Below are 25,440 nucleotides of genomic sequence, written 5' to 3'. Positions count from 1 at the left end.
TGGCAAAGCTTCCTACAAAAAAAAAAAAAAAAAAAACGATGTCAAGATTTGGTCTCCTCAGCTCATTTCTGAGAGATAACAGAACATCTTTTATAGCATATGTGATTCACTCTATATATAGGTTCTTAGGCATGAAATACTATCTGCTTTGTGCTAGGAGGCCAATGTCTTCAGGCAAATTAGATAAGACTAGCAAAACCATTAAATTAAATAGATTATAGCAAAGTATTGCTTGAAAACACCTTAAAAAATACCCATTGCCTGAAAGACAGACCCACAACAAAATCTAAGACAAGTTCAACCCCTACAATATATTATATAGAAGGCCTTTCTCACAGTTAACCTGCTGTCAGCCTCTGAGGCCAATCAGAGGCCCTGATACATAATAAAACAGGAGCAAATCTAGTGAGCCCTACAGGAATATTGGAACAAGTTTATAACCAGACCAAAGGATAGAACCACAGAGTGTAGACACTAGGGCCTGGGTCCTTCTAGTATTGTGGGAAGAAGGAGCCACAGGACCATCAAGTGCTTGGTGAGGGACCTTACTCAGTCATTCTGAGTACCACCATGTCTGTCAAACTGCTTCAAGTTGGCAGCTGGCTTTGTATCTCCAGTATAAAACCAGTGACCAACAAAGAGACTCACCTGAACACCCAGAGAAAAACACACATGCTGTGAATCATTGAACGATCTCTAACTTCTCTTCACAAAACAAGAATAAATGGCTTCCAATGACTATTGACTCAGGTGTTCTGGAATATTTCCTGCTCTAGCTTTTCATTACTCTAATTCTAAACCTTGTATGAGATCTTGCATGCTTCCAATACAATGACATCATTCCTCCTGCCAAATAACAAACCTTCTAATGCTCTTCCTCCTCTTTATCTTGTTTGTGTGTTTGGTTTTATTTATTCCTCTTCCTACAAAAATAGGACATTTGTTGGTTCCTGGTTTCAAACAAGGTGGTCTGATTGATGATGATTGGCTTTGTCCTAAGCTACAACAGTGCCACCAGGAACTATTAATATGAAGAGGCCTGCTTCCCTGTGGGAAAAGGACATGGACAGCAAAGATGAGAAAAAACAATTATACACGTATCCATTACAAGCACCTTCAGTTTATAGTCATAAAATAACCCAGCCTAATAGTTAGAAAAAAAAATCCAGTCAGATAATTTGTCACTATATAACAGACACAAACAAGTCAGAAATATATAAAAGACATAGGCTGATTGAACTTAGTGCTCAGTTTTGAGGGGATTATTCTATGGAGTCTGTGTTAATCCATAATAAAATGTCTTCTTGTTCTTCCTGCCTCTACCTCCCAAATACTATGATTGCAGCTTGTGCCCTCCTTAGCTATATATTGTATTCCAGGCTAAGCTGGGTTATATGGCATCCTGTCTCAAAAAAGTAACTAATGAAACTAAAATAAAATAGATTTGTTGGAATGCTGGGCAGTTTCTAAATGTGGATAGTGATGATCCTTGTACAATAATATGAATGTACTTGATGTTCCAGACTCTACGTTTAAAAATAGTCTTGGTTAGCTTTAACTGTCACCACAGCTTAAAGATAAGCTGAGTGGGCAGCCTCACTTGAGAAATTTTGTAGGTTAGATTGGACTGTGGACAGGTCTGGGTGTGAAGGATAACTCGTTAATTTATAGAGGAGAATCCAGCCAATTGCCAGTGGTCCTGAACTGTGTAAGAAATGTAGATGAAAAGAAGTGAACTTATGTGCCAGTCAGAAAGCTGAGTCCTTTGTGATTCCTACTGGATTTCTTTGGCTATTAATGAATTCCTTGGTTAGAGGTAACACCATGTGTAATGGCAGACAGGCCTAACTAGAAGTTCTTGCTTTACTTCCGCTCTTCTCTCAATGATGGCTTATAACCTATCAGCTGAAATAAAGTTAAAAATAAAACTGCTTCCTGAAAAGTATGGACAGAAATCTTATAAAGACCTATCAGTATGGAGGGAATGGCCCACATTAAGGTTCCTTATGTAAATTCTGTTTCTGTTTTTGATTGTTTTTTTTTTTTTTTAAGATTTAGTTATTTTTGCCAACTGCTCCTGGGCATGGGACCTGCCCTAGAATGAGGTTGTATACCCACTGACACCCTTCTCTAGAAAACAGGTTTTCCTGTTCTCAGTAGGTATCAATTGCAAATAGCTTCTTAGTTAGGAATGTCTGGTTCCCTTTCTCAGCACCATGATTCTACCTGATTTGAACCTGTGTAGGTCTTCTGTGTACTGCCATGGTCTCATGAGTTCATGTGAGTATCAGTCCTGTTGTGTATGGCTGATGCTGTTTCCCTAGTAATCACCCTCTACTTCTGGCATGTACACACTTTCTGTTCCCTCTTCCCAAAGTTCCCTGAGTCTTGAGGGGAAGGGTTAGACAAACACATTCCATTTAGGACTGAGTGTCCTAAAGTCACTCCATATTTTCCAGTATAGGTCTCTGTGTTAATTACCATCTATTGCAAGAAGTTGTTATGATGAGGTTGAGTGATGCTTGATCTCTTTTGTTTTGATTTGATAGCTTTTGTTTTATTGATTTAAATTAGTTTTGATTTTTTTGTTTGATTTTATGCTCTTATTTTCAGAGAGAAACAATATGAAGTTGGTGGGTAGGGAGGGGGGATCTTGGAGGGGTTAAGGGATTTGTAATATGATCAAAATATATTGTATTAAATGTTTCAACTTTTTGAAAGGTTTACTGGTTTTCTTTTATGTGTTTAGGTGTTTAGTCTGCATGCATGTCTAGGCACCACAAGCATCCAATGCCTTCAGATGGCATAGACTATATAATGAAACCATCAATGACATGGGTTGGGATGCAGTCCAAGACCTAAGTATCTAACTTAAAAGGAATTACCCTTGAGACTTGTCTTCCAACCAAAGAACTAAATATATTTCCCTGGGGTGGAAGGGCACAAGATTCTGCTTTTTCTCATTTTAATGGGACTGCTGGCCGAGCCATAAGGATCCTAAAAGTCTTCTTGTACAATTCTAATGTATAATCTGCAAAGAAGGGCTACAGTAGGAAACAAAGGTCCTGGGACAACAGATTCTCCTGGGACAGTAGGCTCATTTATCTGTAAGTAACCATTCTGAATCAACAATACTGAAGACAAGTCCTTTATAACATTCCTTTACTAATGACAATAGCACTTTTTACCCATGCAATGCTCATAGTAGGTCAGGTCTTTCTGCATAAATTAACAATACCAATAATCCTTTACAGACATGACCATAGGCCAGCCCTGTGTCTAAACTTCCACACTGATACTCTCTCCCCTAGAGGATTCCAGATTGTATTAAGTTCATCATCAAAGCTTAAGCATACCACTTTTCCCAGAACTTCTTTAAAGTATTTTACTGCAAGTTCTTGCTCTGTATTTAACATGCTTACCTTGAGTACTCTTCTGTGGATTGTTAGATACTTATTCGAATTTATCATGAGAATTGTATGTATGTAACACACACACACACACACACACACACACACACATATGCACACACACACAAACACAGAGATAATGGTGAAGATACATTGCATGAAAGAACAGAATTCTTCAGAATGTCTCTCCATACTTCCCAAGAATTATGGTTTCCACATATTCATATTACCCCTAAGGTAAATCCCCATACTGGAGACACTCTGATTCAATATCCAATGCAAACATTGACACCTGTTGGAAATGCATACTTTCCACAGTTACTACTGTTGGCTACAAAGAAAAAAAGAATACACAAAAAAATATTAAGAAAATACCTAAAAACAACCCTTATTACCCCAACAAAATAATTATAAAGTTGAATGATACTGGTGTCATTCTATTGACATACTATTTTAAAAACAATGTTTGTAGATACACGTAATTACACATTTGTGACTATAAATATCTATGAATACTTAATCCCATCATGGCTCAGAAATGGGTTGGGTATATTTTAACTAATGAATTTATGTTCATTTAGCACATGAACATTCTTGGTCCCAGAGTCAATATCTTTACTGTAAAATTTAATACATATGTCTTGACTGAGGAATTCAATTGCCACCTCATGGGAACTAAGGACAGTCAGAGTCACTCCAAAACCCTGTTTTTTGTGGATATAGAGAATACAGTTGTGGCAAACAGCTTATTGCCCTTCCTTGTGAGTTTCCTTTCTGCTGTTGTACATGAGACAGGAATTCCATAATTGGGGGACAGGCTAAAGGAAGAATATACTTTCTTTAACTCATTAACAAATCTTTTAAGTTAAATCAGATACAAAGTATTACAACGCTTGTTTTTATCTCCTTATAAAAACTTACCAATATGGTTAAAATCTGAAACAAAAAAAATTTATTAAGTTTTTAACTAAAAAATGTCCACTTATATTAAGTGAATATCTGTAGAAAAATTAGCTCCTAACTGCCTGATATGAATTTTCCAAGTAAAGAAGTCTTATGTTTTTCTTTATTTTATCTCATAAGTTTATCAATTTGATTAAATTTATTATTTTCTTCCAACCCATCATCTTGCATTCTGTTACACTGCCTAGAAACTTTAGAACCATTCTGTATTTTGTGCACCTTCCTCCTCCACATGAGATCAGTTGAAAATTTTCCCTAAGTGTTTGATATCTCCATCCATGCCCTTTACCATCCTTAAGACAGCAGTGAAGATTCTCTTCTCCGATCTGCAATTTATACACAATTGATTGGCAGTCTTAATGCCACTTCATTGAATTCATCACCACATTTTGCCCATGTCATGCTCCTTACAGGCCATCACATTCATGCAGATGCAGTGACTCCTCTTGGTTTGGAGAATAATTTGGCCTCGACAAAGGTTTCTTGAAATATCCTGCAGTCTAATACTCCATTTTACCCATCTTTCCCTTTCTCCTCTCTTTCACAGGTGTGATCTTAGATCATAGACCATATTTCGAATCATTTTCCATATCTTATGACTTTCTTTGGTGACTTCCTAATTTTATTCCTTTCATTACCCTAATTACCATCTCATAAATAATAGTTAGTTTTCCTGATTCCTGTTAGACCATCGGCAATCCTCTACCAGTAGTAGCCACAGTATTCTGGGTATATTCCCTTTCTGAAAGTATAAACTCTCTTGAGGCTCAAAATGATTCCATAATAATTCCAGTGTCTCCCTTAAAATTTTCTATATGTCTCTCTCTCCATCTCACGTTTTTTTTATGTAATGATAATATTAAATCTGTTGAAGTCTTTTATTTATTTCCTCTGTTCTTTGGCTAAAGTGGACTCCTTTAACTGGGATGAGCCTCTCACTTCATTGGCTAGATACACAGGCATATCAAGCAATACCATTAGGTACCAAGAGAATTTCTAATAATGTCCCACACTAGCACTGGTGGCAGTTCTTACTAGACACCTTATCTTCATTAGCAGTGATACACCTTCCATGTTGTTCCCTTTGTGTCTTCCCCTTCAATCCAACTCTCATTTCCATCAGGATGGAGACTCATCACCTGCACATCATCCCCATATGCCCAGGGCTAGTCCTAGTTTATCTTCAAATAACCAATAAATAAATATGCCTTAGGCTGTTATAGTTCACTAACTGCTCTTTTTAGAAATCCCCCAAAACAATTAACTTGCTCAACTATTTTTAAATCATTTAAAGGCAGATTAGTTGTATTTCAGAAGTGATTTTCAAAATTGTACTTACTTGGGGGGTTATAATAACATCCACCAGTAGTTAAGCAGCAGAAGAAAATGAAGACCAGGTAATAATAACTCCATTCTTTACTTACAACAACACTGGAGTTACACAAAAATGTGAAAACCACCAAGGAAGAGTCATGTTGGGTAGACTGTGTTCTAACAGTGATAGGCTCACATGCAAGTTCTTCCCCAGTTCCCTTGGAATCAGTGACCTTTCTCTATCTTTTCTCTCCTGCTTTCATTCATGTTGTAATAAAATACCATGACCAAAATCAGCTTAATGAAGTAGGTTTCTTTTGGCTCATTATTCAGATTACAGCCCATCATCTCAGGTAAGCCAAGGCACAATATCAAGCAGTTGCTTACATCACACCCATGGTCAAAAGGAGAGAAGAATGAAGGTACCTATGTTGGCTGCTAGCCCTTTCTTCTCCTATACAGCCCAGGAGACAAATGAGTGTGCGTATGTGGGCTGCTTGCCTACTGTTCAGCTGGTTCTCTCTATACCATCCAGGACACAAGGCATTGGCATGCTGCTGTCCACAGTAATTTGGGTCTTTTTATATAAATTAACAATTAAGACAATCCTTTACAGATGTGAGCACAGGCCAGCCCAATGAGGTAAACCCTTCATTAAGATTCTCTCTCTAGAGATTTCAAGGTTGTGTTTGGTTCAGAATTAAAGAGAAAGCATACCATTTTCCTCAGACAAGTGGTTCTCATTCTTCTTAACACTGCAACCTTTTAATACAGTCCCTCATGTTATATTGAACCCCAACCATAAAATTAATTCATTTTTCATAACTCTAATTTTATTCCTGGTATGAATCATTATGTAAATTTTTTTGTATATTGAGGTTTACAAGAGGGTTTACAACCTACATATTGAGAATGTTGCCCTAGTCCTTTTTCAATATATTTGAGTATGTTTGAACTACTTCTAGCATGTTACCTGGAGTGCTCTTCCAAGGACTCTTAGATGCTTGCTTGGGTCCATCATGTTGTCTTTAATTTCTCTGACAGTGTATGATACAGATTAAAATTGTGTATACCAGTAAGGAAAGCAGAACAAATAAAAGAATGAACATGGAGTAAGGATGAAAGAAGGGGAATCAGGTAGTTGCTTGGACCTAAATCAAAGAGCAAATGAAGAATTATTCAGTCAATTTTTATAACCAGAAATCTTCTAGGAGCCAAGACAGCCTAAAATACTGATCAAACCTTAGAGATTTCTGAGATTATGTAAAAAGGAGGAATAAAAGATAACTACAACAAGTTAATGTTAAAAAGCACCCAAGCTGTAGTTTATATATTCTGCAAAATCAATATACACTGTAATAACTATAATTTGTTCACAAGCCTTATGTTCCTCGTGTATTCTGCTGTTGATGCTAATTATCACAGGCTTGATTTGCCTGGCAAAAGAAGCAAATGCTAAAATGAAAACAGTTTAGCAGGTGGCAAGGAAAGGCTTTTGCATACACAGTACTGAAGTCTCAGGTTCAGACTCAGCATTATTCTGAAGGATATAAAGATTGTGAAGGAGTTTTCCATCTTTTGCATAATTTTTTTAATAAGTGGATAGTCATATTGTTTCCAACGTATTTCAGAAAATTCATTTTCATAATCAGTTATACAATCATATTTTTCTATTGCAAAAGGAGATATATTTTAATGAAATGAAAGCCATATTCTAAGTTATTTTGTTCAGTGGAAATGTTCAGGGTATTACGAGTGTGACATGTAATCAAGCACAAGCTCTGGAAATCCAGTTGAAGAGAGGGAGGAGGGAATATATGAGCCAAGGAGGTCAAGATCATGATGAAGAAAGTTGAACCAAGCTTGTGGGAACTCATGAACTCTAAACCAAAGCTGTGGAGACTCCAGAGGACCAAACTAGGTCCTCTGTATGGGGGAGACAGTTGTGAAGGTTGGACTAGTTGAAGGGCCCCTGACATTAGGACCAGGTTACAAACCTGGTACATGAGCTAGCTTGTTGGAGTCCATTCCCTTTGTGGTATGCTGTGCTCAGCCTTGATGCATGGGAAAGGGGCTTGGCCCTGCCCCAACCTATTGTGCCAGACTTCATTGATTCCTCATGGGAGTCTTTACCTGTGAGAAAGAATGGACTGAGGTGGGTTGGGAAGAGGGAGGTGAGATTGGTTTGGAGAAGTAGTGGGAGGGAGAACTGTGGTTGGAATGTAAAATAAAATTTAAAAGTAAAAATTTAAATAAAGAGTGTAACATGCACTAGGAAGGAGATGCTACTTCATTTCTAGAAACTGTTTTTCAAAGAACAGAAGACATTATGAGGCTATCAGCATCTCTAGATGCTCTATGGTGGCATTGTTTTCACAGCCTGCAAAGCAGAGTTTGACAGAGTGATTCTAATCTAAATTTTTAATCAAGACTAGGAACAGAGTTAATTACAGTTTAAGTAAACAATCAGCAAGTGCCAGCAAATGTAAAATGAGGCACTACAGAGGAGTAAGTGAGACTAGCAAGAAAGTATCTGTCATGAAGAGATTCCCAGCTGTAAACTTGTAACATCATCACAAGGCAAAAATGAAAATGGAGACTGAGGGAAAAGCAATCAAAACACTGAGAGAAAATAGAGGGGGGAGATAGAGAAGGGAATAATTGATGATGGCATCTTGAGAGACAGAGAGCATGACAGCAATCTTGAGTTTCTTTTCTTCTTTTATTTTTTTTCTCCCTTGGTTTCTGCCTTTTACTATTTTTACTAAAAGTAGAATATTTTCTCAAACAATACATGTTCATTAAAGTTTCCCCTCCTTCACTGCCCTCTACCTCCTCTACCACCTGGATCCATTTTCTTTATCTCATTAGAAAAGGTTTCTGAGAGATAACACCAAAACACAGTAACAAAGTAAAATATAATGATAAAACAAAAACCCATCATATTGCAGTTGGGCAAGGCAAATCAACAGAAGGAAAAGAGTTCAAAGAGAAGGCACAAGAATCAGAGATCTACTCATTCACACACCCAGGAATCCTATAAAAACACTGACCAGAAAGCTATACACAGAGGACCTAGTACAGACCTGTGCAAGCCCTGTGCTTTTCTGCTTCAATCTCTGTGAGCTCATATGATCTTTGCTCAGTTGATTTGGAGGGATCTGTTTTCCTGGTGTCCTCCATTCCCTCTGGTTCCACACTCCTTCTACCTCCTCTTCCATGGAGTTCCCTAATATCTGAGGGGAAGGATTTGATGGAGCCATCCCATTTAGATCTCTGTGTTGCAAGACCCTCTCTCTCTCTCTCTCTCTCTCTCTCTCTCTCTCTCTCTCTCTCTCTCTCTCTCTCTGCCTAATGTCTATCTGTGTGTCTATGTATTTGTTCCCACCTGATTGAGAATGAAGTCACTTTTATAATGTCTGACTAAGGCGCTGATAGATGAGTATAGCAGAATATCATTAAGGGTCATTATATTATCTTTTTGAAAATCAGTAGTATTTACTTCTCCCCTGGGTCTCTGGTCTAGCTAGTCTCTGGTGCTTAGTTGATTTAGCAGTGAAGAAATAGTCAAAGTATTTCTTTCTCCTTCACTCATAATTCTGTTGGTTTTCAGTCTTGTTTAACAGTGTCATCTTTCAGAACACAATGTGTATCTTTCCAAATACTTCTGCCTTTTCCAGTTTCTACTGAAAAATCAGTTACTATTCTGAGGAACTGGCATTTGTGTGGTGTTTGGTCCTTCTTTCTTGAGTCTTTTTTCCTCCTGAATATTTAGAGTTTTGGCTGTGGTATGACATGTGGCGTTGCATTTCTGGTCATGTTTGTTTGTTTCAGGCAGAGTTTCTCTATGTAACAAATCTAGCTGTCCTGGAACTTTTTCAGTAGACAAGGCTAGCCTTGAATTCTCTATCTCTGCCTCTGGAGTGCTGGGGATAGAGATTAAAGTCATGCACTACCACACCAGGCTATTTGCGATAGTGTGTGTGTGTGTGTGTGTGTGTGTGTGTGTGTGTGTGTGTGTAAGGAGTAAGGTTTTTCCTCCCGCCTCCTGGTCTTGTCCCGCTGCCACGCCAGCCCCAATTAATGCACAGAGACCCTGTATTTGATATTATGCTTTTGGCCAGTTACTTGTTTCTTATCAGCTAGCTCTGTCTTAAGTATTAACCCATTTCTATGTATTTCCACGTGGTCTTACCAAGAGCAGAGGAATGGCGGTTCTGACTCTCCAGGCTCTCCATCTTGACTCCTCCTTCCTACGTCCTCTTTCCTCCTGTCTCCTAGTCCCTCCTATCTTCCTTTCCTATTGGCCAATAGTACTTTATCCATTAACCAGTATGAGAAACATATACAGAATGACATCTCCCATCATATGTGTGTGTGTGTATATTTTCCCTAAACCATGGAAGCTTTCTTCTATGAAATCATTGAAAATAATTTCTATGACCTTTGTATAAAATCATTTTTCATTTTTATTCCTATAATTCATAATGGTCTCTTTTCATGATATCTCAAATGTCTCATATGTTCTGTTTATACATTTTCATGCTTTATTTCATATTTTTCATTTGTTAGTTTTTTGAGACAGTGTTTCATATAGCATAGGCTAACCTTAAACTCACTGTATAGCTGAGGATGTCCCTGAACTTCTGATCCTCTTGCCTGAGCCCTAAATTACAGGCTAATATCACCCACTTTTCTTAGGTGCTGGTGAAACCCAGAGTTTCATACATGCTAGGCTAGCATTCAATATTAAATGAGCAACATCTCCAGCTTCTGCCTACATTAATCACTCTCTCTCTCTCTCTCTCTCTCTCTCTCACGCACACACACACACACACACACACACACACACACACACACACACAATTAATTGTCACTAAATGATATGAATCTTCAACTTTGTCTTCAAACTCTGACAACTTTGTCCTCTACAGTGATCAGTTCCCTTGGGAAGACTCTCTGCTGAAGGTTTTATGACTAACTGAATTTTCATTTCCATCTTATTTCACTTTCCTTTTTTAGCACGTTCCTTTATTAAGTTCTATTTTTGTATCCTTAATTGACTACCTTACTTCATTCAGCTGTTTGTATTCTCTTGGAATTCATTGAGTTCATTCACATCTTCTCTGACATCTTTCAACACGTTTATAATTGTTCTTTTGATTAATGTCTCTAGAGTTTCATTTAACACTCTCCCATTGGGAGTTGCTGTGGAATTTGTAACTTTTGGAAGAGATCTTACACTCCTTTTCCTGTGTTGGCTTTTGCCTTCCTGAGATTATCTGGGGATAGATCATTAGCTCAATTATTTTTCTCTTCTTTTTCAATACAGGTCTCCTTTCTTCTTTCAGTGGAGTTGTTTGCAATGTTAGAGATATTAGGTATGGTGGTGCACATGGATTGAGGTGATGCTTTCTTCTTTTAGACTGATGTTCAGGACACCAGGCTCTATTCTAGACCTCCCTCCCCCAGAGTTGAGAGCCATTTGCAATAGCCATGTAATGGAGTAGTACTTTAATGTAACTCAGCCACTCCTTAAGTACCAATTGTTTTCAGAAGTGAAAGAATACTGATATACTGTGAACAATAGTCTATTGGTTATTGTGGGTATGCATGTGGAAACTAAAGAAATGGGATTACTGTTTATAACTTAGCTAGGTAGGAGGTCAAGGAGATGGTGCGCATAGAAATGGGAATGTTAAAGGCAACAACAAAGTGACAGTAGGCTTTATGAAGTTTGAGCAATGGTAAACGGGGAAAAAGGAGTAACACTATGCACTTAAAATAAAGCAGAAGAGTGTAATTGCATTAAGTTTCATGTTTGGAGTTGCTTTAGTGTATATTGCCTTTATTATGTTTAGGTATATTGCTTTTATCCCTGATCTCTCCAAGACCTTTAGCATGGAGGGGTGTTGGATTTTGGCAAAGGCCTTTTCAGCAAATAATGAGATGATCATATGTTTGTTTGCTTTTTTTGTTTTTGTTTGTTTTTTGCAGTTTGTTTATATGGTGGATTACACTGATAGATTTTATGTTGAATCATCCCTGCATCAATGGGATGAAGCCTACTTGATCATGGTGGATGATTTTTTCTGATGTGTTCTTGGATTCAATTTTCCGAGACTTTATTGAGTATTTTTGTATCAATGTTCATGAGGTAGATTAGTCTGTAGTTCTCTTTCTTAGTGGAGTCTTTGTGTAGTTTGGGTAGGAAAGTAATTGTAGCCTCGTAATAAGTTTGGCAATGACCCCTCTGCTTGGAAACCCACAGCTGACCCAAGCAAGTAGGAGCTCACAGACCCAAGTCTGACAGCTGGGGAACCTGTATAAGACTGAACCAGGGCCCCTGAACATGGGTGTCAGTTGGGGTACTAGGGTCTATGGGGCTGCTGACAGTGGAACCATATTTATCCCTAGTGCATAAATAGACTTTGAGAACCCATTTACTATGGAGGGATACTCTCTCAACTTAGGTACACTGGGGAGGCCCTAGGTCCTGCCCCCAAAAAGTGACAGACTTTACCCCCTGGAGGCCTTACTCTCCCTGAGTGGATGGGGAGATGATGGGGGAATGGGAGAATGGGAGGGAAAGGGAACTTGGATTGGCATGTAAAATAAGATTGATTTTAATTTAAGTAAAAATTAATTTAAAAAAAATAGTGTAATTCCTCCAGAGGCTGAGTAACAGAGTTCCTTTATACCAGGGAAGCATATGTTATTTTAAAGATGTAAAAGAAAAGAGGAAGACAAAGAGTGAAAAGGCTCAGGCACCCTGCTCCCCGATCTTGGATAGACTACAGACAAGAAATAGCTGCAGAAGTCAATGAGCAATACAGGGCTGGGTGGAGATTGGCTTCAGGTGGAAGTCTTGGCACACTGGTTGACCTCATAGGATGGCCCGTGGTGGGACCAGCTTTAAGGTTCAGTGACTTTCCTGACTTCTCAGGGTGACTGAATGTCACAGGAAGGTCAAGTCCAGTCTCATTACCCTTCTTAACCATAGAGTGTGGCCTTTGGTGGTGTTCTAAGTTTCTTAACACTCCCTGAATATTTATGGGTTCCTGGGGAATCAAAAGTAAAATTTTAATGTTTGTGTAGTAAGCATCTTATCCATTGAGCAATCTCCCTAGTCCAGAATTTTGAGTTTACTTAAGTCAAGAGTTCTAGGATGTGTGAGCACAAGAGAGAGCTGTGATTTATCTAGAGACATACGCTTTATTTGTGGTTTGTTGGGTTTTGTTTTTTAATGATACTGTGGATTGAACCCAAGGTCTTGTTAATGGTGGGCAAATGACCGTGTGGCTTTTGAACTTACATGGCTCAAAAGATGTAATTCACAACCAGGATCAATATTTAAACAAAGTTGAAATTTAAAAAACAAAATGAGCTTGTTTATGTATATTTGTTATCTTAGAGAAATTCCTTTGGTGAATGAATGTACAAGGTTCTTTATGAGGTATAGTGTTCAGGTTTACAGATGGGACTGGAATGGAGGTGAAATTAAATAAAACTCTAAATAATACTTCTAGCCCTTGGCATGAGTTATTAGCTGTGTTAACATTCTGTTTGAAATAACAGAATAGTGTCTCTATGAAAGCAATCCTTATAATTGACTTTATCTCTTGTGTACACTTTGTTGAATCTCAGTAAGATCATAGAGAGGAGGTCCCTCTTTTGTCTATGACCCTTAATTTTCTATCTTCCTGCCATGCTTCATGAGAAGTTAAAGGAATGTTAAGGGAAGATTCTGTGGCACACAATGTGACAGGAAAGATGAGTCAGCATTCAACAGCAAGGGTGGCAGGGAGTGTGATGTCATGATCACATTATGCACCCTTTTACTGCATCCAGGACTCTGCTCAATGTCACCTTTGAGAACACTCATTTTCATGCCCCCAGTAACATTACCTTCTAACAAATCTTCCCAAATTATTTTGCATGATGACTTTTTGTTAAAATTACAAGTGATATATCTAATTCTGCTGATAGGAGATATCTTTTTGAGGTGGGAGGCTAAAGAGGTAACTATCTGCATAAATAAATCAATGTATTAATTTAAACTAGAAATATGTATATTAAATATGAACAAGGGAAGCCAGTAACAAGGAAACCCATCACCATCACAGGTAATTAAGACTACAGGTTAAGATTAATTAAGTAGAGCTTTTGGTTTTCATTACTAAAACAACACAAGATTTTTACTGATTTGGTACAAGGTCTTGGATCCCTTCTCAACATTAAATAGAGCCATGTTATAGCATTTAAAAATAAAAATTTAAATAACTGACTCACTAAAATGGAAAAATATTCTAAGAAAAAATTTTAGGGGAATTCAAAGTAAAAAAAAGAACAAAAAAAGTATTTAAACAAAAAACAAGGTTTACTAAATATTTTTCAATTGTTTACTGAAAAGAGAGTGAAAGGCAAAAATTTGAAAACTTGTAAATTTAAGGTTTCATAAATCTTTCCTTAAAGTTGCTTTTTCACATTAATGAGTCAATTACAAAATGGTGCATGAATAAGCAATGCTCTAAAATTCCTAATTACTGAAAAGTATTCCTGGCTTTTTCTTTAACAACAACAAAAAAATAATATTACAATAAGCAGGAGATAGCTCTAGGGTATGGCAGCAGAAAACAATTATGTGCTGTAAATCTAAAAGGCTAGGAGAAAGCATCGTGAACGTTTTCTTTGTTAAAAAAAATGGAAAGTGTTTGAGGCAATACATGTTTAAATTGGTTTTCCATTAAAAAATATTGATATTCCACTGAAGAAGGAAGGGTAGTTGTTACTTAATCTTATTTTAAGTTACTTTGTAGTATAGTTAACAAGACTGAGACTGGTGTTGGAGATGAGAGAAGATGACAGTCATGTAGTTAGAGGTAAAACATTGACGTTTGCCTGCATTAGTTATATCGTAAGGTTCTTAACATCTGCCCTTGTATCCAAGAATATAGCACAGTCCATAATACATTGTCAATTAAAGTTTCTTGAGATAAGGCATTGCTAATTTAAACATATATAATAAACCTATAATTAAACATGTAGGGGATGGAGTTTGAGATGAGGAGTAGAGCACTTGCCTAGTATTCTCAGGGTCCTGGGTTCAGTCTTAGCACACACATATAAACATAAACATATATTAAAGGGTATTAATGACATTGGGAGCCCATTTCCTATAGAGGGATACTCTCTCAGCCTAGACACACAGGGGAGGGCCTAGACCCTGCCCAAAATGATGTTACAGACTTTGATGATCCCCCATGGAAGGCCTCACCCTTTCTATGGAGCATAAAGGGTATGGGATGGGGGTCAATGGGGGGCATGGGAGGATGGGAGAGGGAACTGGGATTGATATATAAGATTGTTTCTGATTTAAATAAAGAAGGAAAAATGTGTATTAATGCCACTAAGATGTTGCCATACTTTAAATAAATTTAATAGCCCAGAGTATACGGTGATACATTTATTGTTTGATGTTACTGTATTATTAAAATTTTAAGGGTCAAACAGTAAAGACTACATATTTCTGAGTGGGTTAGGCATGGTTTATTAGTATTTCTAACTGTGACAGGAATTACACACTCAAAGAAAATTAGGAAAAGAGACCTTAGTTTTAGTTGTAAAATACTCACTACAAGCAGATATAGCACAAGAGATCTACTATGAGGTGGTGCTGAATGGCAGCAAAATAATGTTTCAGTCCCAAACGAGGACAGAACCACATATGGCCCAAGTGGATGGAGGCAGTGTATGTATACTGGCTGCAGTAAAAAAAAGCAATGGGTGAACCCAATACTAGGATGGAAAGTTAAAGACCAAGTGGGAATTTGCAAACTGATAAAGTAAAACTAGCCATGCTTGTTAACATTATCATTACTTAACCAATGCTAGGTACCTTTTAAAATACTTTATGGATGTGAGCCTATGAGTTCTCTCCATAGCAATTAAATCGGGTTTCTGGGGGGAAGCAAGGATCTGTGCAAGGATCCCGGAAACAATTCCAAACTGCAGCAAAATCTAGAAACTGCTGAGCTGTTTGTTCTGCAGTGTTAGGTTCGTACCCTTGCTTCTAAATGACTCAAGCATAAACTGTCACAGAAAGCTGAAGAAAGTTATCATGGTGAAAGCTTAAAGCACTGAAAAATGAATCCAGATGTTCCTGCTGGGAGGCATCATTTGAACCACTGCAATGTGGTTTCAGTTCTTAGGAGTTTAAGAACGCTGTCAGGGCATATCTCAACAGTAAACAGTTATGACATGAACCCACCATGGTTCCAATTCTTCCCAGTCTTTGTGGCACAGCCTCGCTGGGTTGCTCTCATCCTTCCACTGACAGGGTAGTTTGACAGCAGACATTTGGAGAAGAATTCTTGAGTCCCAGCACCAATCTGGCCACTACTATTTTGGTGTTGCAAACACAGGCCCCTGTGACAGCTGCTATCCACCTCCTGAGAACTTTGGAAGGGGGAAGGGGTGTATTCAATGTGGCCCTGGGTGACCACGACCTGGAAGTAGGCACCTCAAATGTTGCGAACAATGTCAGCTGGGTAAGATGGTATGACACTGAGGCCACAGTGAAGTCATTTCAGCGTGGCATTCCGGCATTGTCAGATTGAGTTCAAAGCAAATGCCCTGACATTTTAGTCTCTAAACTTCACATTTTTGTTCCCATTCATGGTGCTAATTTGCTGGATTTTGAACATTTAGAATGAATACATCCTAAGCTTTCATGAGTTTTCAGATTCGTAAGCATAACTACAACATAGAAAATTCCCCATGCCTTTAATCCTAGCACTTGGGAGGTAGATCTCTGTGAGTTTGAGGCCAGCCTGGTCTACAGATCTAGTTTTATGACAGGCTCCAAAGTAATACAGAGAAACCCTGTCTTTAAAAACCAAAAATAAAATAAATTAAAAAAAAAAAGAAAGAAGAAAAAGAAAAGAAAATTTCCCAAAGATATAGTGGACTCTCTCAATCACAAAAGCAACTGTCCAGACCCTTCAGTGCATGGAGTAAACAAACAGAAAGATATCACCATTGTGTTGTGTTCTGCAGGCTCTTTTACACCTGGAGATGCTTAGCTGTATGAAGGAAAGTAGCATTCCAGAGTTTCAGAAAGAATTCACATTATCACACACTGCTGAGTTTGGGGGTCATTCTAAAGCACAGGCTAAACCCCTTGTATGTCTGATGAAGTACTGGATTTAGCAAATCACTTTGTTCTTTCCATGTGTGCAAGAGTTGTTACTAGCAGAGTCCCACCCTGTGAACTGGAGACTTAGTAGACTCCTCAGTAATAAAGCCTTCTGAATGGTATGTTTAGAGGGGAAAATATTACATGCTATATTTTTCAGTACTCATTTGCTGTTGTGATAAGCACAGCTTCATGAAGAGTAATGTACATGTTAAAATGCATTTTACAGTATTATCATTTAATTAAAAGACATCAGAAATATGGGTTGAAGAGATGGCTCAATAGTGGAGAGGCCCTGAGTACCATTCCCAGCACCCAGAACTGTCTGGAACTACAGCTCCAGGAGATCCAGCATTCTCTTCTGGCTTTCATAGGCACCCACACACATGTGGCATGCACTCACAGTCAGACAAACACATATGTAATAAAATAATAAAAATAAATTGTTCAACTGGGCAGTTGTGGTGCATGCCATTAATGCCAGCACTATGGAAGTAGAGGCAGGCAGATCTGAGTTTGGTGCCAGCTTGGTCTACAGAGCAAGTTGCAGGACAGCCAGAGCTACATATAGAAACCCTGTCTTAAAAGATTAAAAAAAAAATAATAAAAGGTAACAAAAACATGATGATACCTGGGAGACTCGAGAGAACTATGTTTTCCATTATTATAATTTATTTTTCTTTTATGTGCATTGGTGTTTTGCCTGCATGTATGTCTGTGTGAGGATGTCAGGTCCCCTGAAACTGTAGTTACAGAGAGTTGTGAACTGTGGGTTATGGGAATTGAACCTGGGTTCTCTGGGAGGGCAGCCAGTACCCTAAAATGTGGAGCAATCTCTCGATGGCTCAGAAAAGTTGTAAAGCTTTCCCTTTCTGATGTAAGCAGAATGGTTGCATATGTTGAAAACTCAAACCACTAACAGAACTGTTAGCTCTAAGTTAAATCAATAATAAATAATGCATTTATTATCACCATTATTATTCCTAAAATAAGTTTTGAAAAAAAAATAAAAGAACTTTCAAATGAGAAGTTTGCAGCCTTTGATAAATACTGAGGTCCATAGAGAACATATAATAAAATGAAATAATGAAATACACTTTCTTCATATTAGAACTTTGTTCTTCACAGCTATCAGGAATGGGATACCAGGTATGACTAGTTTTTTCTTTTTTCTTTTTTTTTTTAATTAAAAAAAAATATCTTGTTTCCCAAACCAATTCCAGTTTCCTCTTCCTCCTGTCCTCCCATCCCACACCCTCTTTCCACTCCTGAGGCAGGGAGAGGCCTCCCATGAGGGATCATCAAAGTCTGTCATATTTTTTGGGACAGGGCCTAGGCCCTCCCCCATGTGTCTAGGCTGAGAGAGTATCCCTTCAGAGGGAAGGAGCTCCCAAGGGCTGGTTCACTAGTTCTTAAAACTTCAAATTATTCAATAAATTCAAACAGTCACATGACTTTTCTCTCTCTCTGTCTCTCTCTCTCTCTCTCTCTCTCTCTCTCTCTCTCTCTCTCTCTCTCTCACACACACACACACACTCAGCCAGGTGTATAGTCTTTGTGTTCTTCTGAATCCAGTGCAATCATTTATTTTATTGATGAAATAGTCTCTCAGAGTGTCTGACTCTCAGTGTTAGTCAATGGGATAGGCCAAGCAAATTTCACATTTCTTATACAGAAAGATCTAGAATCGAAAACCTTTTTTTTAAAAAAAAAAAAAAAAAAACTTACACATATTTTTCTCATATACCATTTAAATTAGGAGAGGATTAGGAGAAGTGGGCTGAGAGTTTTTTTGGAAAGCACTGGGCAAATATCAGTTATCTATTCAGTTTATATTCACAGCGTAAAGAGATGACTAGTCCAAAAGTAGTATCTGTAATCCTTTAAAACCAGACGACTTAGACCTATGTTCATCAAGGTGTTTGTAATTGTATGTGTAATGCAGAGAAATAATTTACTACTCAATCTCAGACACACAAACATACTTAAGAAAGAGAAGTTTTATTAGGGCAATTTCACTTTATTTTTCCATACAGCAAAGTCAACTACTGCAGTAATAATAAAATAAGCGTAAAACAAATTGCAGCCCTAGACAAAATACATAATTTTAAGCAACTACAAGCAGAAAGTAAGTTGTGATTACATAATAGTAAAACCAAGCGCATTGTCCTTTCAGCAGATGAAAGTGGTTGGGTTGCTGAAGTGCAACATCAGGAGCCAGCTGGGGTGAAGTCTGGCCAATCAAGTCACTACACAAGTGGCTAGCATCACATTTTGCTCTTTTGAGTGCTTCTGAGTTGAAACTTAAAATTGTGAAATTTGAACTTTTTTTTTTCACCTGCGGAAAGAACAAGATCTACAGCAATTAAAAAACAATCACATAACAACTACAGGTGTGCTGTTTGGTTTGCCTGTTTATGGTTTAAATTTTTGTAAAAGTCAATACTTGTTTTAAAGATTTCGTTTTGTGAACAATGAACCATTGAAATTGGCAGAAACCAATTTGAATAATATATGTCCTTAGCATAGTTCTTTTCTTTCTGTTGAAGTTTTAAACATGCAGTAGTTTTGAAAACAATGTAAGGAATATCTGATCCATGATTTCGCCTTAATGGCTGAAGTACCTGCTATTTTTTTGTTTGTTTATTTGTTTTTTGTTTTTGGTAATGATCTTCAGGCAGATTTGGCCCAATGGAGTTTTGTCAGTCATGAGATCTTGGAAGGATGGCAAATCTTTCCAGCTGAAAAATCCTGGCAAACTACAAGCTGTCCACAAAAAGCAAAGCAACATGTCTGAAGGGTATGGAGTGCTAACTCTGTGCCACTTTTGCAAGCAATTTTGCTCAGTCTGTCATTTCATTAGCCTTAACAAAACTCCTTGTAATTATAGACGTTTTTATTCAAAATAAGATCTTGCTATTATACAGGTTTCTCTCTTTTGACTATATACAGAAGTGCAAAAAGTCAACCTTTCTCTCTAGACTTTCCAACATGCTAAACTGCAGCATCATCAACCCCCAAGAGTTTGCACACACGCTAAAATTCTCATTACGTAAACTTTGAGTATTTGGATTATCAACAAAAAGTCCCTTGTTCTATTTATTGATTATGCAGCTTATTTATAACAAGGCCTGATATTCAGGGATTTCAAAAATATTAAACAATACTTTAACATTTGAAATGGATACAGTAGAAAATAAATTTTATTCTAATATCTAGGATCTAGATCTTCTCATAATAACTAATTACAAACAAAATAAATCATCAAAATATTACTCAATTGTCTGCCAGGATTGTTGCCATAGCAACAACTTAACTTCTTACTTAGCAATGATTATATATTTATAAGATATCCATATAAAAGATCTTTGTTCTTTTAATGAAAACTAGACAAGAACAATGACTGACATTCTTACACTGTAATATTAAATCAGTAAAATATAAATCATTTAGTTAACAATAATACGGATATTCATATGACACTACATGTAATTTAAAACTGAGTATGTTATGAAGGAAAAACTACCTTAATTTTTTTTGTATTTTGAAAAATTCATTGGTAAAATCTAATAAAACAATAGTCTATAAACTGAAATGGTATTCAATTGTTAATAGAAAATGAAAATCTAATAAATGTAGGAAATGAAAAACTACATTTTAACAAGAAAAATAAGTAATATTCTATAATGTAACTAACTACAATAACATGTGAAGTCACCATTACTCTCTTAACACGATTGAAATTACATTGGTATGGGTTCCAACCCGTAATGTAATAATCTAAGGCTTTAATAGATGTACAGTACAATCAGTTACATCAACACATCAGTCTTATATTAGAAAGCATCTCTCTCAAGCATAAAAACTTGCAGTAAACTTGGAAGTATGGAGAGTTCTATAACGGAACTCTCACTTCTCCCATTCCACACTAGAATTGCCAGTGACCTGGCGCCTACTCAGCGATTTTTAGAACTGCTGAACAGAGCAAAAATATCCTTTACTAGCTGCAACATCCAAACCACAAAAAAGGGGAACTCCTTTGGATGAATCCATTCTTAAAAACTGAATGCACATCTATTTTTAAAATTTTTAAAAGGCTTTCTAAGGCTATAAGCAGTTAATCTGAACAAAAGAATCACATATAAAATTCACCCATGTACTTAACCCACCCAGTTACTAGGTTAATTAAACATTTCCCATTTTCATATTTTGGTTTATCATGCATCTGATGACAGTGCTGTTCTCTTTGTTTAGAGTCACTATTTTGAATGTGACTGTGATGAAGCATTTAAGCAAACGTGAAACCATTTCTGCAAAGCATTTATAGTCTTGTGACTTTTGACAGAGGCTATAAATAGAAGCAAAATAATTTCCTCAAACATTTTCTTTTGTTATTGTGTCTCAGAAATGGCATATCCCTTTTGAATAACATGTTATAGAGTATGCATAAATATTACACTACAATGCATTAAAATAATTTTATATATCTATTATATATATCTCCAGTATGTGAAAGTTTATCTGTATTGAGTTGTGTTGTGCTGTCTATTGTTACTGTAAAGTTAAATTGGCCATTTCTGAGACAGCTTTGGTTTCAAAAACAAAAAAGAAAAGAAGAATGGTGCCCTTTGATTGATTAGTACTAGCAAATAAGCAACAAAATGTGGCTCTGAAAATAATAACACTGAAGAAATAATACTCTAATTTGATGTACAGTCTATGGCACTTCATGAGAATCCTTAACAACATGGTACTTAAAGCCATGATGTGCTTTAAAATATACACAGTTGTGGTTTTGCTTGGCACATTCATCTCTGTCAGATCCCTCCCTCACCATGTCTTACAATCTATTACAGTAAAAATATTACTCTTAACAAAAATGAGTGTGCATGCACGCTCTCAGCTCTAATGGCGATTTTAAATACAAGGTGCACCTTTGTTACTTGTAAACCTTGAAAGAAATAAACTCATTTTTAAAAAATTATATCTTGGTCTACAGACGTACCAATACATAATAGAATCATGGTTACACCATAGTCTGTCTTTTCAAGATGGCATGAATATATAGGAAACTAATTATGTATGCATATTTTAATGCATAACTCTGTGCTACAAAAGAAAGACAATGTTGTTCTTTTAGATAGGAATATCACCTCAGCGCAAATACCAATTGAATGTACAAAGTGTGTAGGCAACAGTGTGCAGCAAGTTCCCATGTTGTCTTTTCTTCTGGTTAACATGCAATATGTGGGTGTCTTGTGGCTGAGGGATTTTTGTGTGTGTTGCTTGACGGTATATACAATATGGCTAATGACGTCGTCCTTACTCTAACCAAGCACACTGTCCTTTCCTCTTTGTATGATCTACAATGGGAAAAGAGATAGTATTTGTTAAAACACATAACTATTTAAAGCATTTTCAATATATAGTTTACATCACACACACACACACACAGCACCTTCACTGTTCAAATGCCTTCTTCTATGACTGTTGAGAAAACGAGCCCTGCATTTCTGCCTCAGGGCCAGCTTGTTTAAAGTTCTCTTGTGTTAGCACACAGTTCTGAAATCATTTACATCATTATATCACTGACATGGCAACTAATGCAAAGTACTGCAAAACTTTACAAGAGTTTTCTTGAGGTACAACCCACATCTACTTATTTATATTTTCTCTGTTTTTATACTAAAGTGGGGTAGTTGCAGCAGAAACTGAATGCTCTCTACAGACAAAAATAGCTTGTCTGTAGTCCTTTAAGAAAAGCTCATTAAACCTTAACTTGTGTCTTCTAATTACCTTTGTCATACCTCATTTATGCTTGCATTTATTTTTAGTATGAAATAAAACCCCAAGGTATATTATCCTTTGCATTTTAAATATTAACATATTCCAATCACAAATACAGTGATTATATTGCATAATAAACTTACTGTTTTGTGACGACAACTCTACATCTGGGTAACATACTTGTGGCTAGTCAGATGTTCGGCAGATATTATGGGTATCTAGCAAAGAAAAAATTATTTAATGAGTGATCCATGCAAGCAAACCAACCACCGAGAGATGAAAACACCTTAATATTAAACTTATAAAAAAACAAAAAACAAAACAAAACAGTGAGATTCAGCTGTGAGGTGATAGCCCTCATCTGGTCAACATGACATTAAGTTAATGTAAATGCAATGCCAGAGAAGCACCTCACTACTTGTAATCCTTGTGTTAAGTACTACTCTACAGATGTTACCAGTACTTAGAAAGTAAGAGAAGTACAGCTACCAAAAATTCATGCAGAGCAGTTATTAAAAGAAGCCCTTTTTGTTGGCCTACACACACACGCACACACACACCCTTGTGGTTTCAAATACTTAGCAATGATACTGAAATCAAGAGTAAAAAAAAAAAAAAGTCTTGCTTAATTTTGTGCAACCAAATTTCTAACATTTTTATTCAGATCAAAGTGTTTAACTTTTGACCCAATTCAATATACCACATGTGCATTATAAAATAGTAGTTCAAAAATAACAGGAAAAAAGAAGACATTTGTTCATAAGCTGATTTCAGAAACTTGGCTACCATCTCAGTGCATTTTAAGTTGGCAAGGACTCAGGAGAACTTTGGAGAAAACACAATGAGAAGAGGTTACTTTTTTTTTTTTTTTTCTCAATATGAAATCCAACTTGTGATTTGATTGTTCTCCAACCCCCAGTTAAAGGCTGATAATGTGGGCAAGGTAGCCCCACAGGTTGAGTGGAACAGAGGTCTGAGGACATTGGTTCTAACAACACTGATTTGTTTCCTGGTTGTGTGAACCTGAGCAAAGCAACTGGGGACTGTGTTTAAACTTATTCTATACAATGACACTAATTCCATTTCAGAAAGTTTGTCTGGGAAACACTGAACTCACATACATGAAGGCTTTTGTTGTTGTTTTAATTTAAGTATCCTGGACTATCTCAATCTACTAAATCTAGAATTCACTATGTTCCTTTTAATTTTCATTTCTTAGCTGACATTTTACACAATTTTACAGCATTGGCAAATGGCACGAAAATGTGCTCCAAGCATAATGAAGCTTCTCATACCATTGTTCCTGCTGCTGCAGGACAGGATGTTGCACCCAACAGTGTAGCAGCATCAAGGATGGGGCTGTCGAAACATACCAGGGACCTTCAACACCACTCGATGCAGATGAAGGGCCAGCTATAAACTTCTGCATGCAAGCAGGCTGCATTTTGTGGCATCAGCTATTTCCAGCATTGCTAATGTACTATAGGCATATACATATGTATGTATATGTAGATATAATATATGTGTGTATATATATATATCCATTCCCTTTTCTTTGGTTGTAAAATAGTAAAAGTATGAACACCCAGGGAATTATGCATGAAATGGTCACAGCACAATGCAAAAAGTAAAGTGTCCCCTACAACCCAAGTGGCCAAGGGCATTTTGAATTTGCTTTGCTATAGTTGTGCTTACACCAGCAATTCTATAAGTCATATATGGTATATACAGGAGACTCCAGCATCATTGATGTGTACCATAAATGGACTGCACTGAATCTATTGATATTTCTGCCAAACTATTATGCCACATATGCACAAGCTAGCATTCTTGTAAATGAGTCTTAGGCGTTAGCATAAATCCAAGGGTATTTTGATAAGTCTGAAAAACTAATGATTTTTGGCCAGGAGGTATTTAAAGCTTGTCTGAAACTTAAAATAAAATCCATTTGGCATTATGATCTTGAAAGCTTTTAATAACTACATTAAGTTCATAAGCATTAGATGATATAATGAAACAACAAAAAAGTGGATGCTACTGCTAGCAGTAACTGTTGGCTCTTAGTTGGTCTGCTTGCTCCAAGGACACTAAGCTTTATCCCATCTGACAATGTTCTCCTTAGTCTCACTAGGCTCCATCTAACTTCTGTCAATGGGACATGCATAACCTGTCTTAGTGCCTTTCAAACACTACCAACCCTACTGAACTGTGCTTTTGTTACAGGCTTTTCTGGGTGTTCAAGGGAGAAATTATGTGAGCATAATTAATCCAGAGCAACAATAAAATTCAAATAATGCAGGTGGGAGTAAAGCTATTTTTTAATTTTAAATACCTTAACTGACCATTTCAGTTTAAATAGTCGATTCTTGTCAATAATATTTAAACTTAAGTAGATCCCAACTGCTTAAAAAAAAATTCTGCCTTGGCTGTCCTGGAACTCGCAGACCAGGCCAGCCTTACATTCACAGAGATCTGCCTATCTATGCCTCTGGGATTAAAGGTGTGCACCACCATCGATCGCCCCATGGAATTCTGCATATTTTTTATCTTCCATACTTTAACTGAATATAGGATAACTGTCATTTACCACGCATGATTTCTATTTCTTTCTTCCTAAATCTACAGCATTTATGTAGGTTAACTGGAGAAATGAGAGCACTTAATTTCCTTTTCCATTTAAAGAAGAAAGAATCAAAGCTGAAAGATGTTGCATAAAAAGTCATAAATTTTAATAAGCAATCTGCTTATCAAAAATTAAATTATAAAAAT

General features: G+C 36.9%; 1 protein-coding gene across 17 annotated transcripts in view; it reads right to left on the bottom strand.

The window, feature by feature from the left end:
* Window positions 1–18,866: 18,866 nt before the first annotated feature.
* The window catches only part of Mbnl1 (muscleblind like splicing regulator 1), a 164,418-nt gene continuing 157,844 nt past the window's right edge, over window positions 18,867–25,440 (bottom strand). For all 17 annotated transcript variants that reach the window (XM_051177026.1, XM_051177011.1, XM_051177010.1 and 14 more), the window contains 2 exons: window positions 22,815–22,889; window positions 18,867–22,247 (listed from right to left, as the gene is read on the bottom strand). In XM_051177026.1, the coding sequence (XP_051032983.1) occupies window positions 22,833–22,889 (57 nt within the window). In that variant the 3' untranslated portion in view covers window positions 18,867–22,247; window positions 22,815–22,832. The remainder of the gene's footprint in view (window positions 22,248–22,814; window positions 22,890–25,440) is intronic.

Source organism: Phodopus roborovskii, unplaced genomic scaffold (genome assembly GCF_943737965.1).
Source record: "Phodopus roborovskii unplaced genomic scaffold, PHOROB, whole genome shotgun sequence".
Classification (NCBI taxonomy): domain Eukaryota; kingdom Metazoa; phylum Chordata; class Mammalia; order Rodentia; family Cricetidae; genus Phodopus; species Phodopus roborovskii.
The sequence above is the reverse complement of the archived record's forward strand: the minus strand, read 5'-3'. Positions and strand labels throughout refer to the sequence as shown.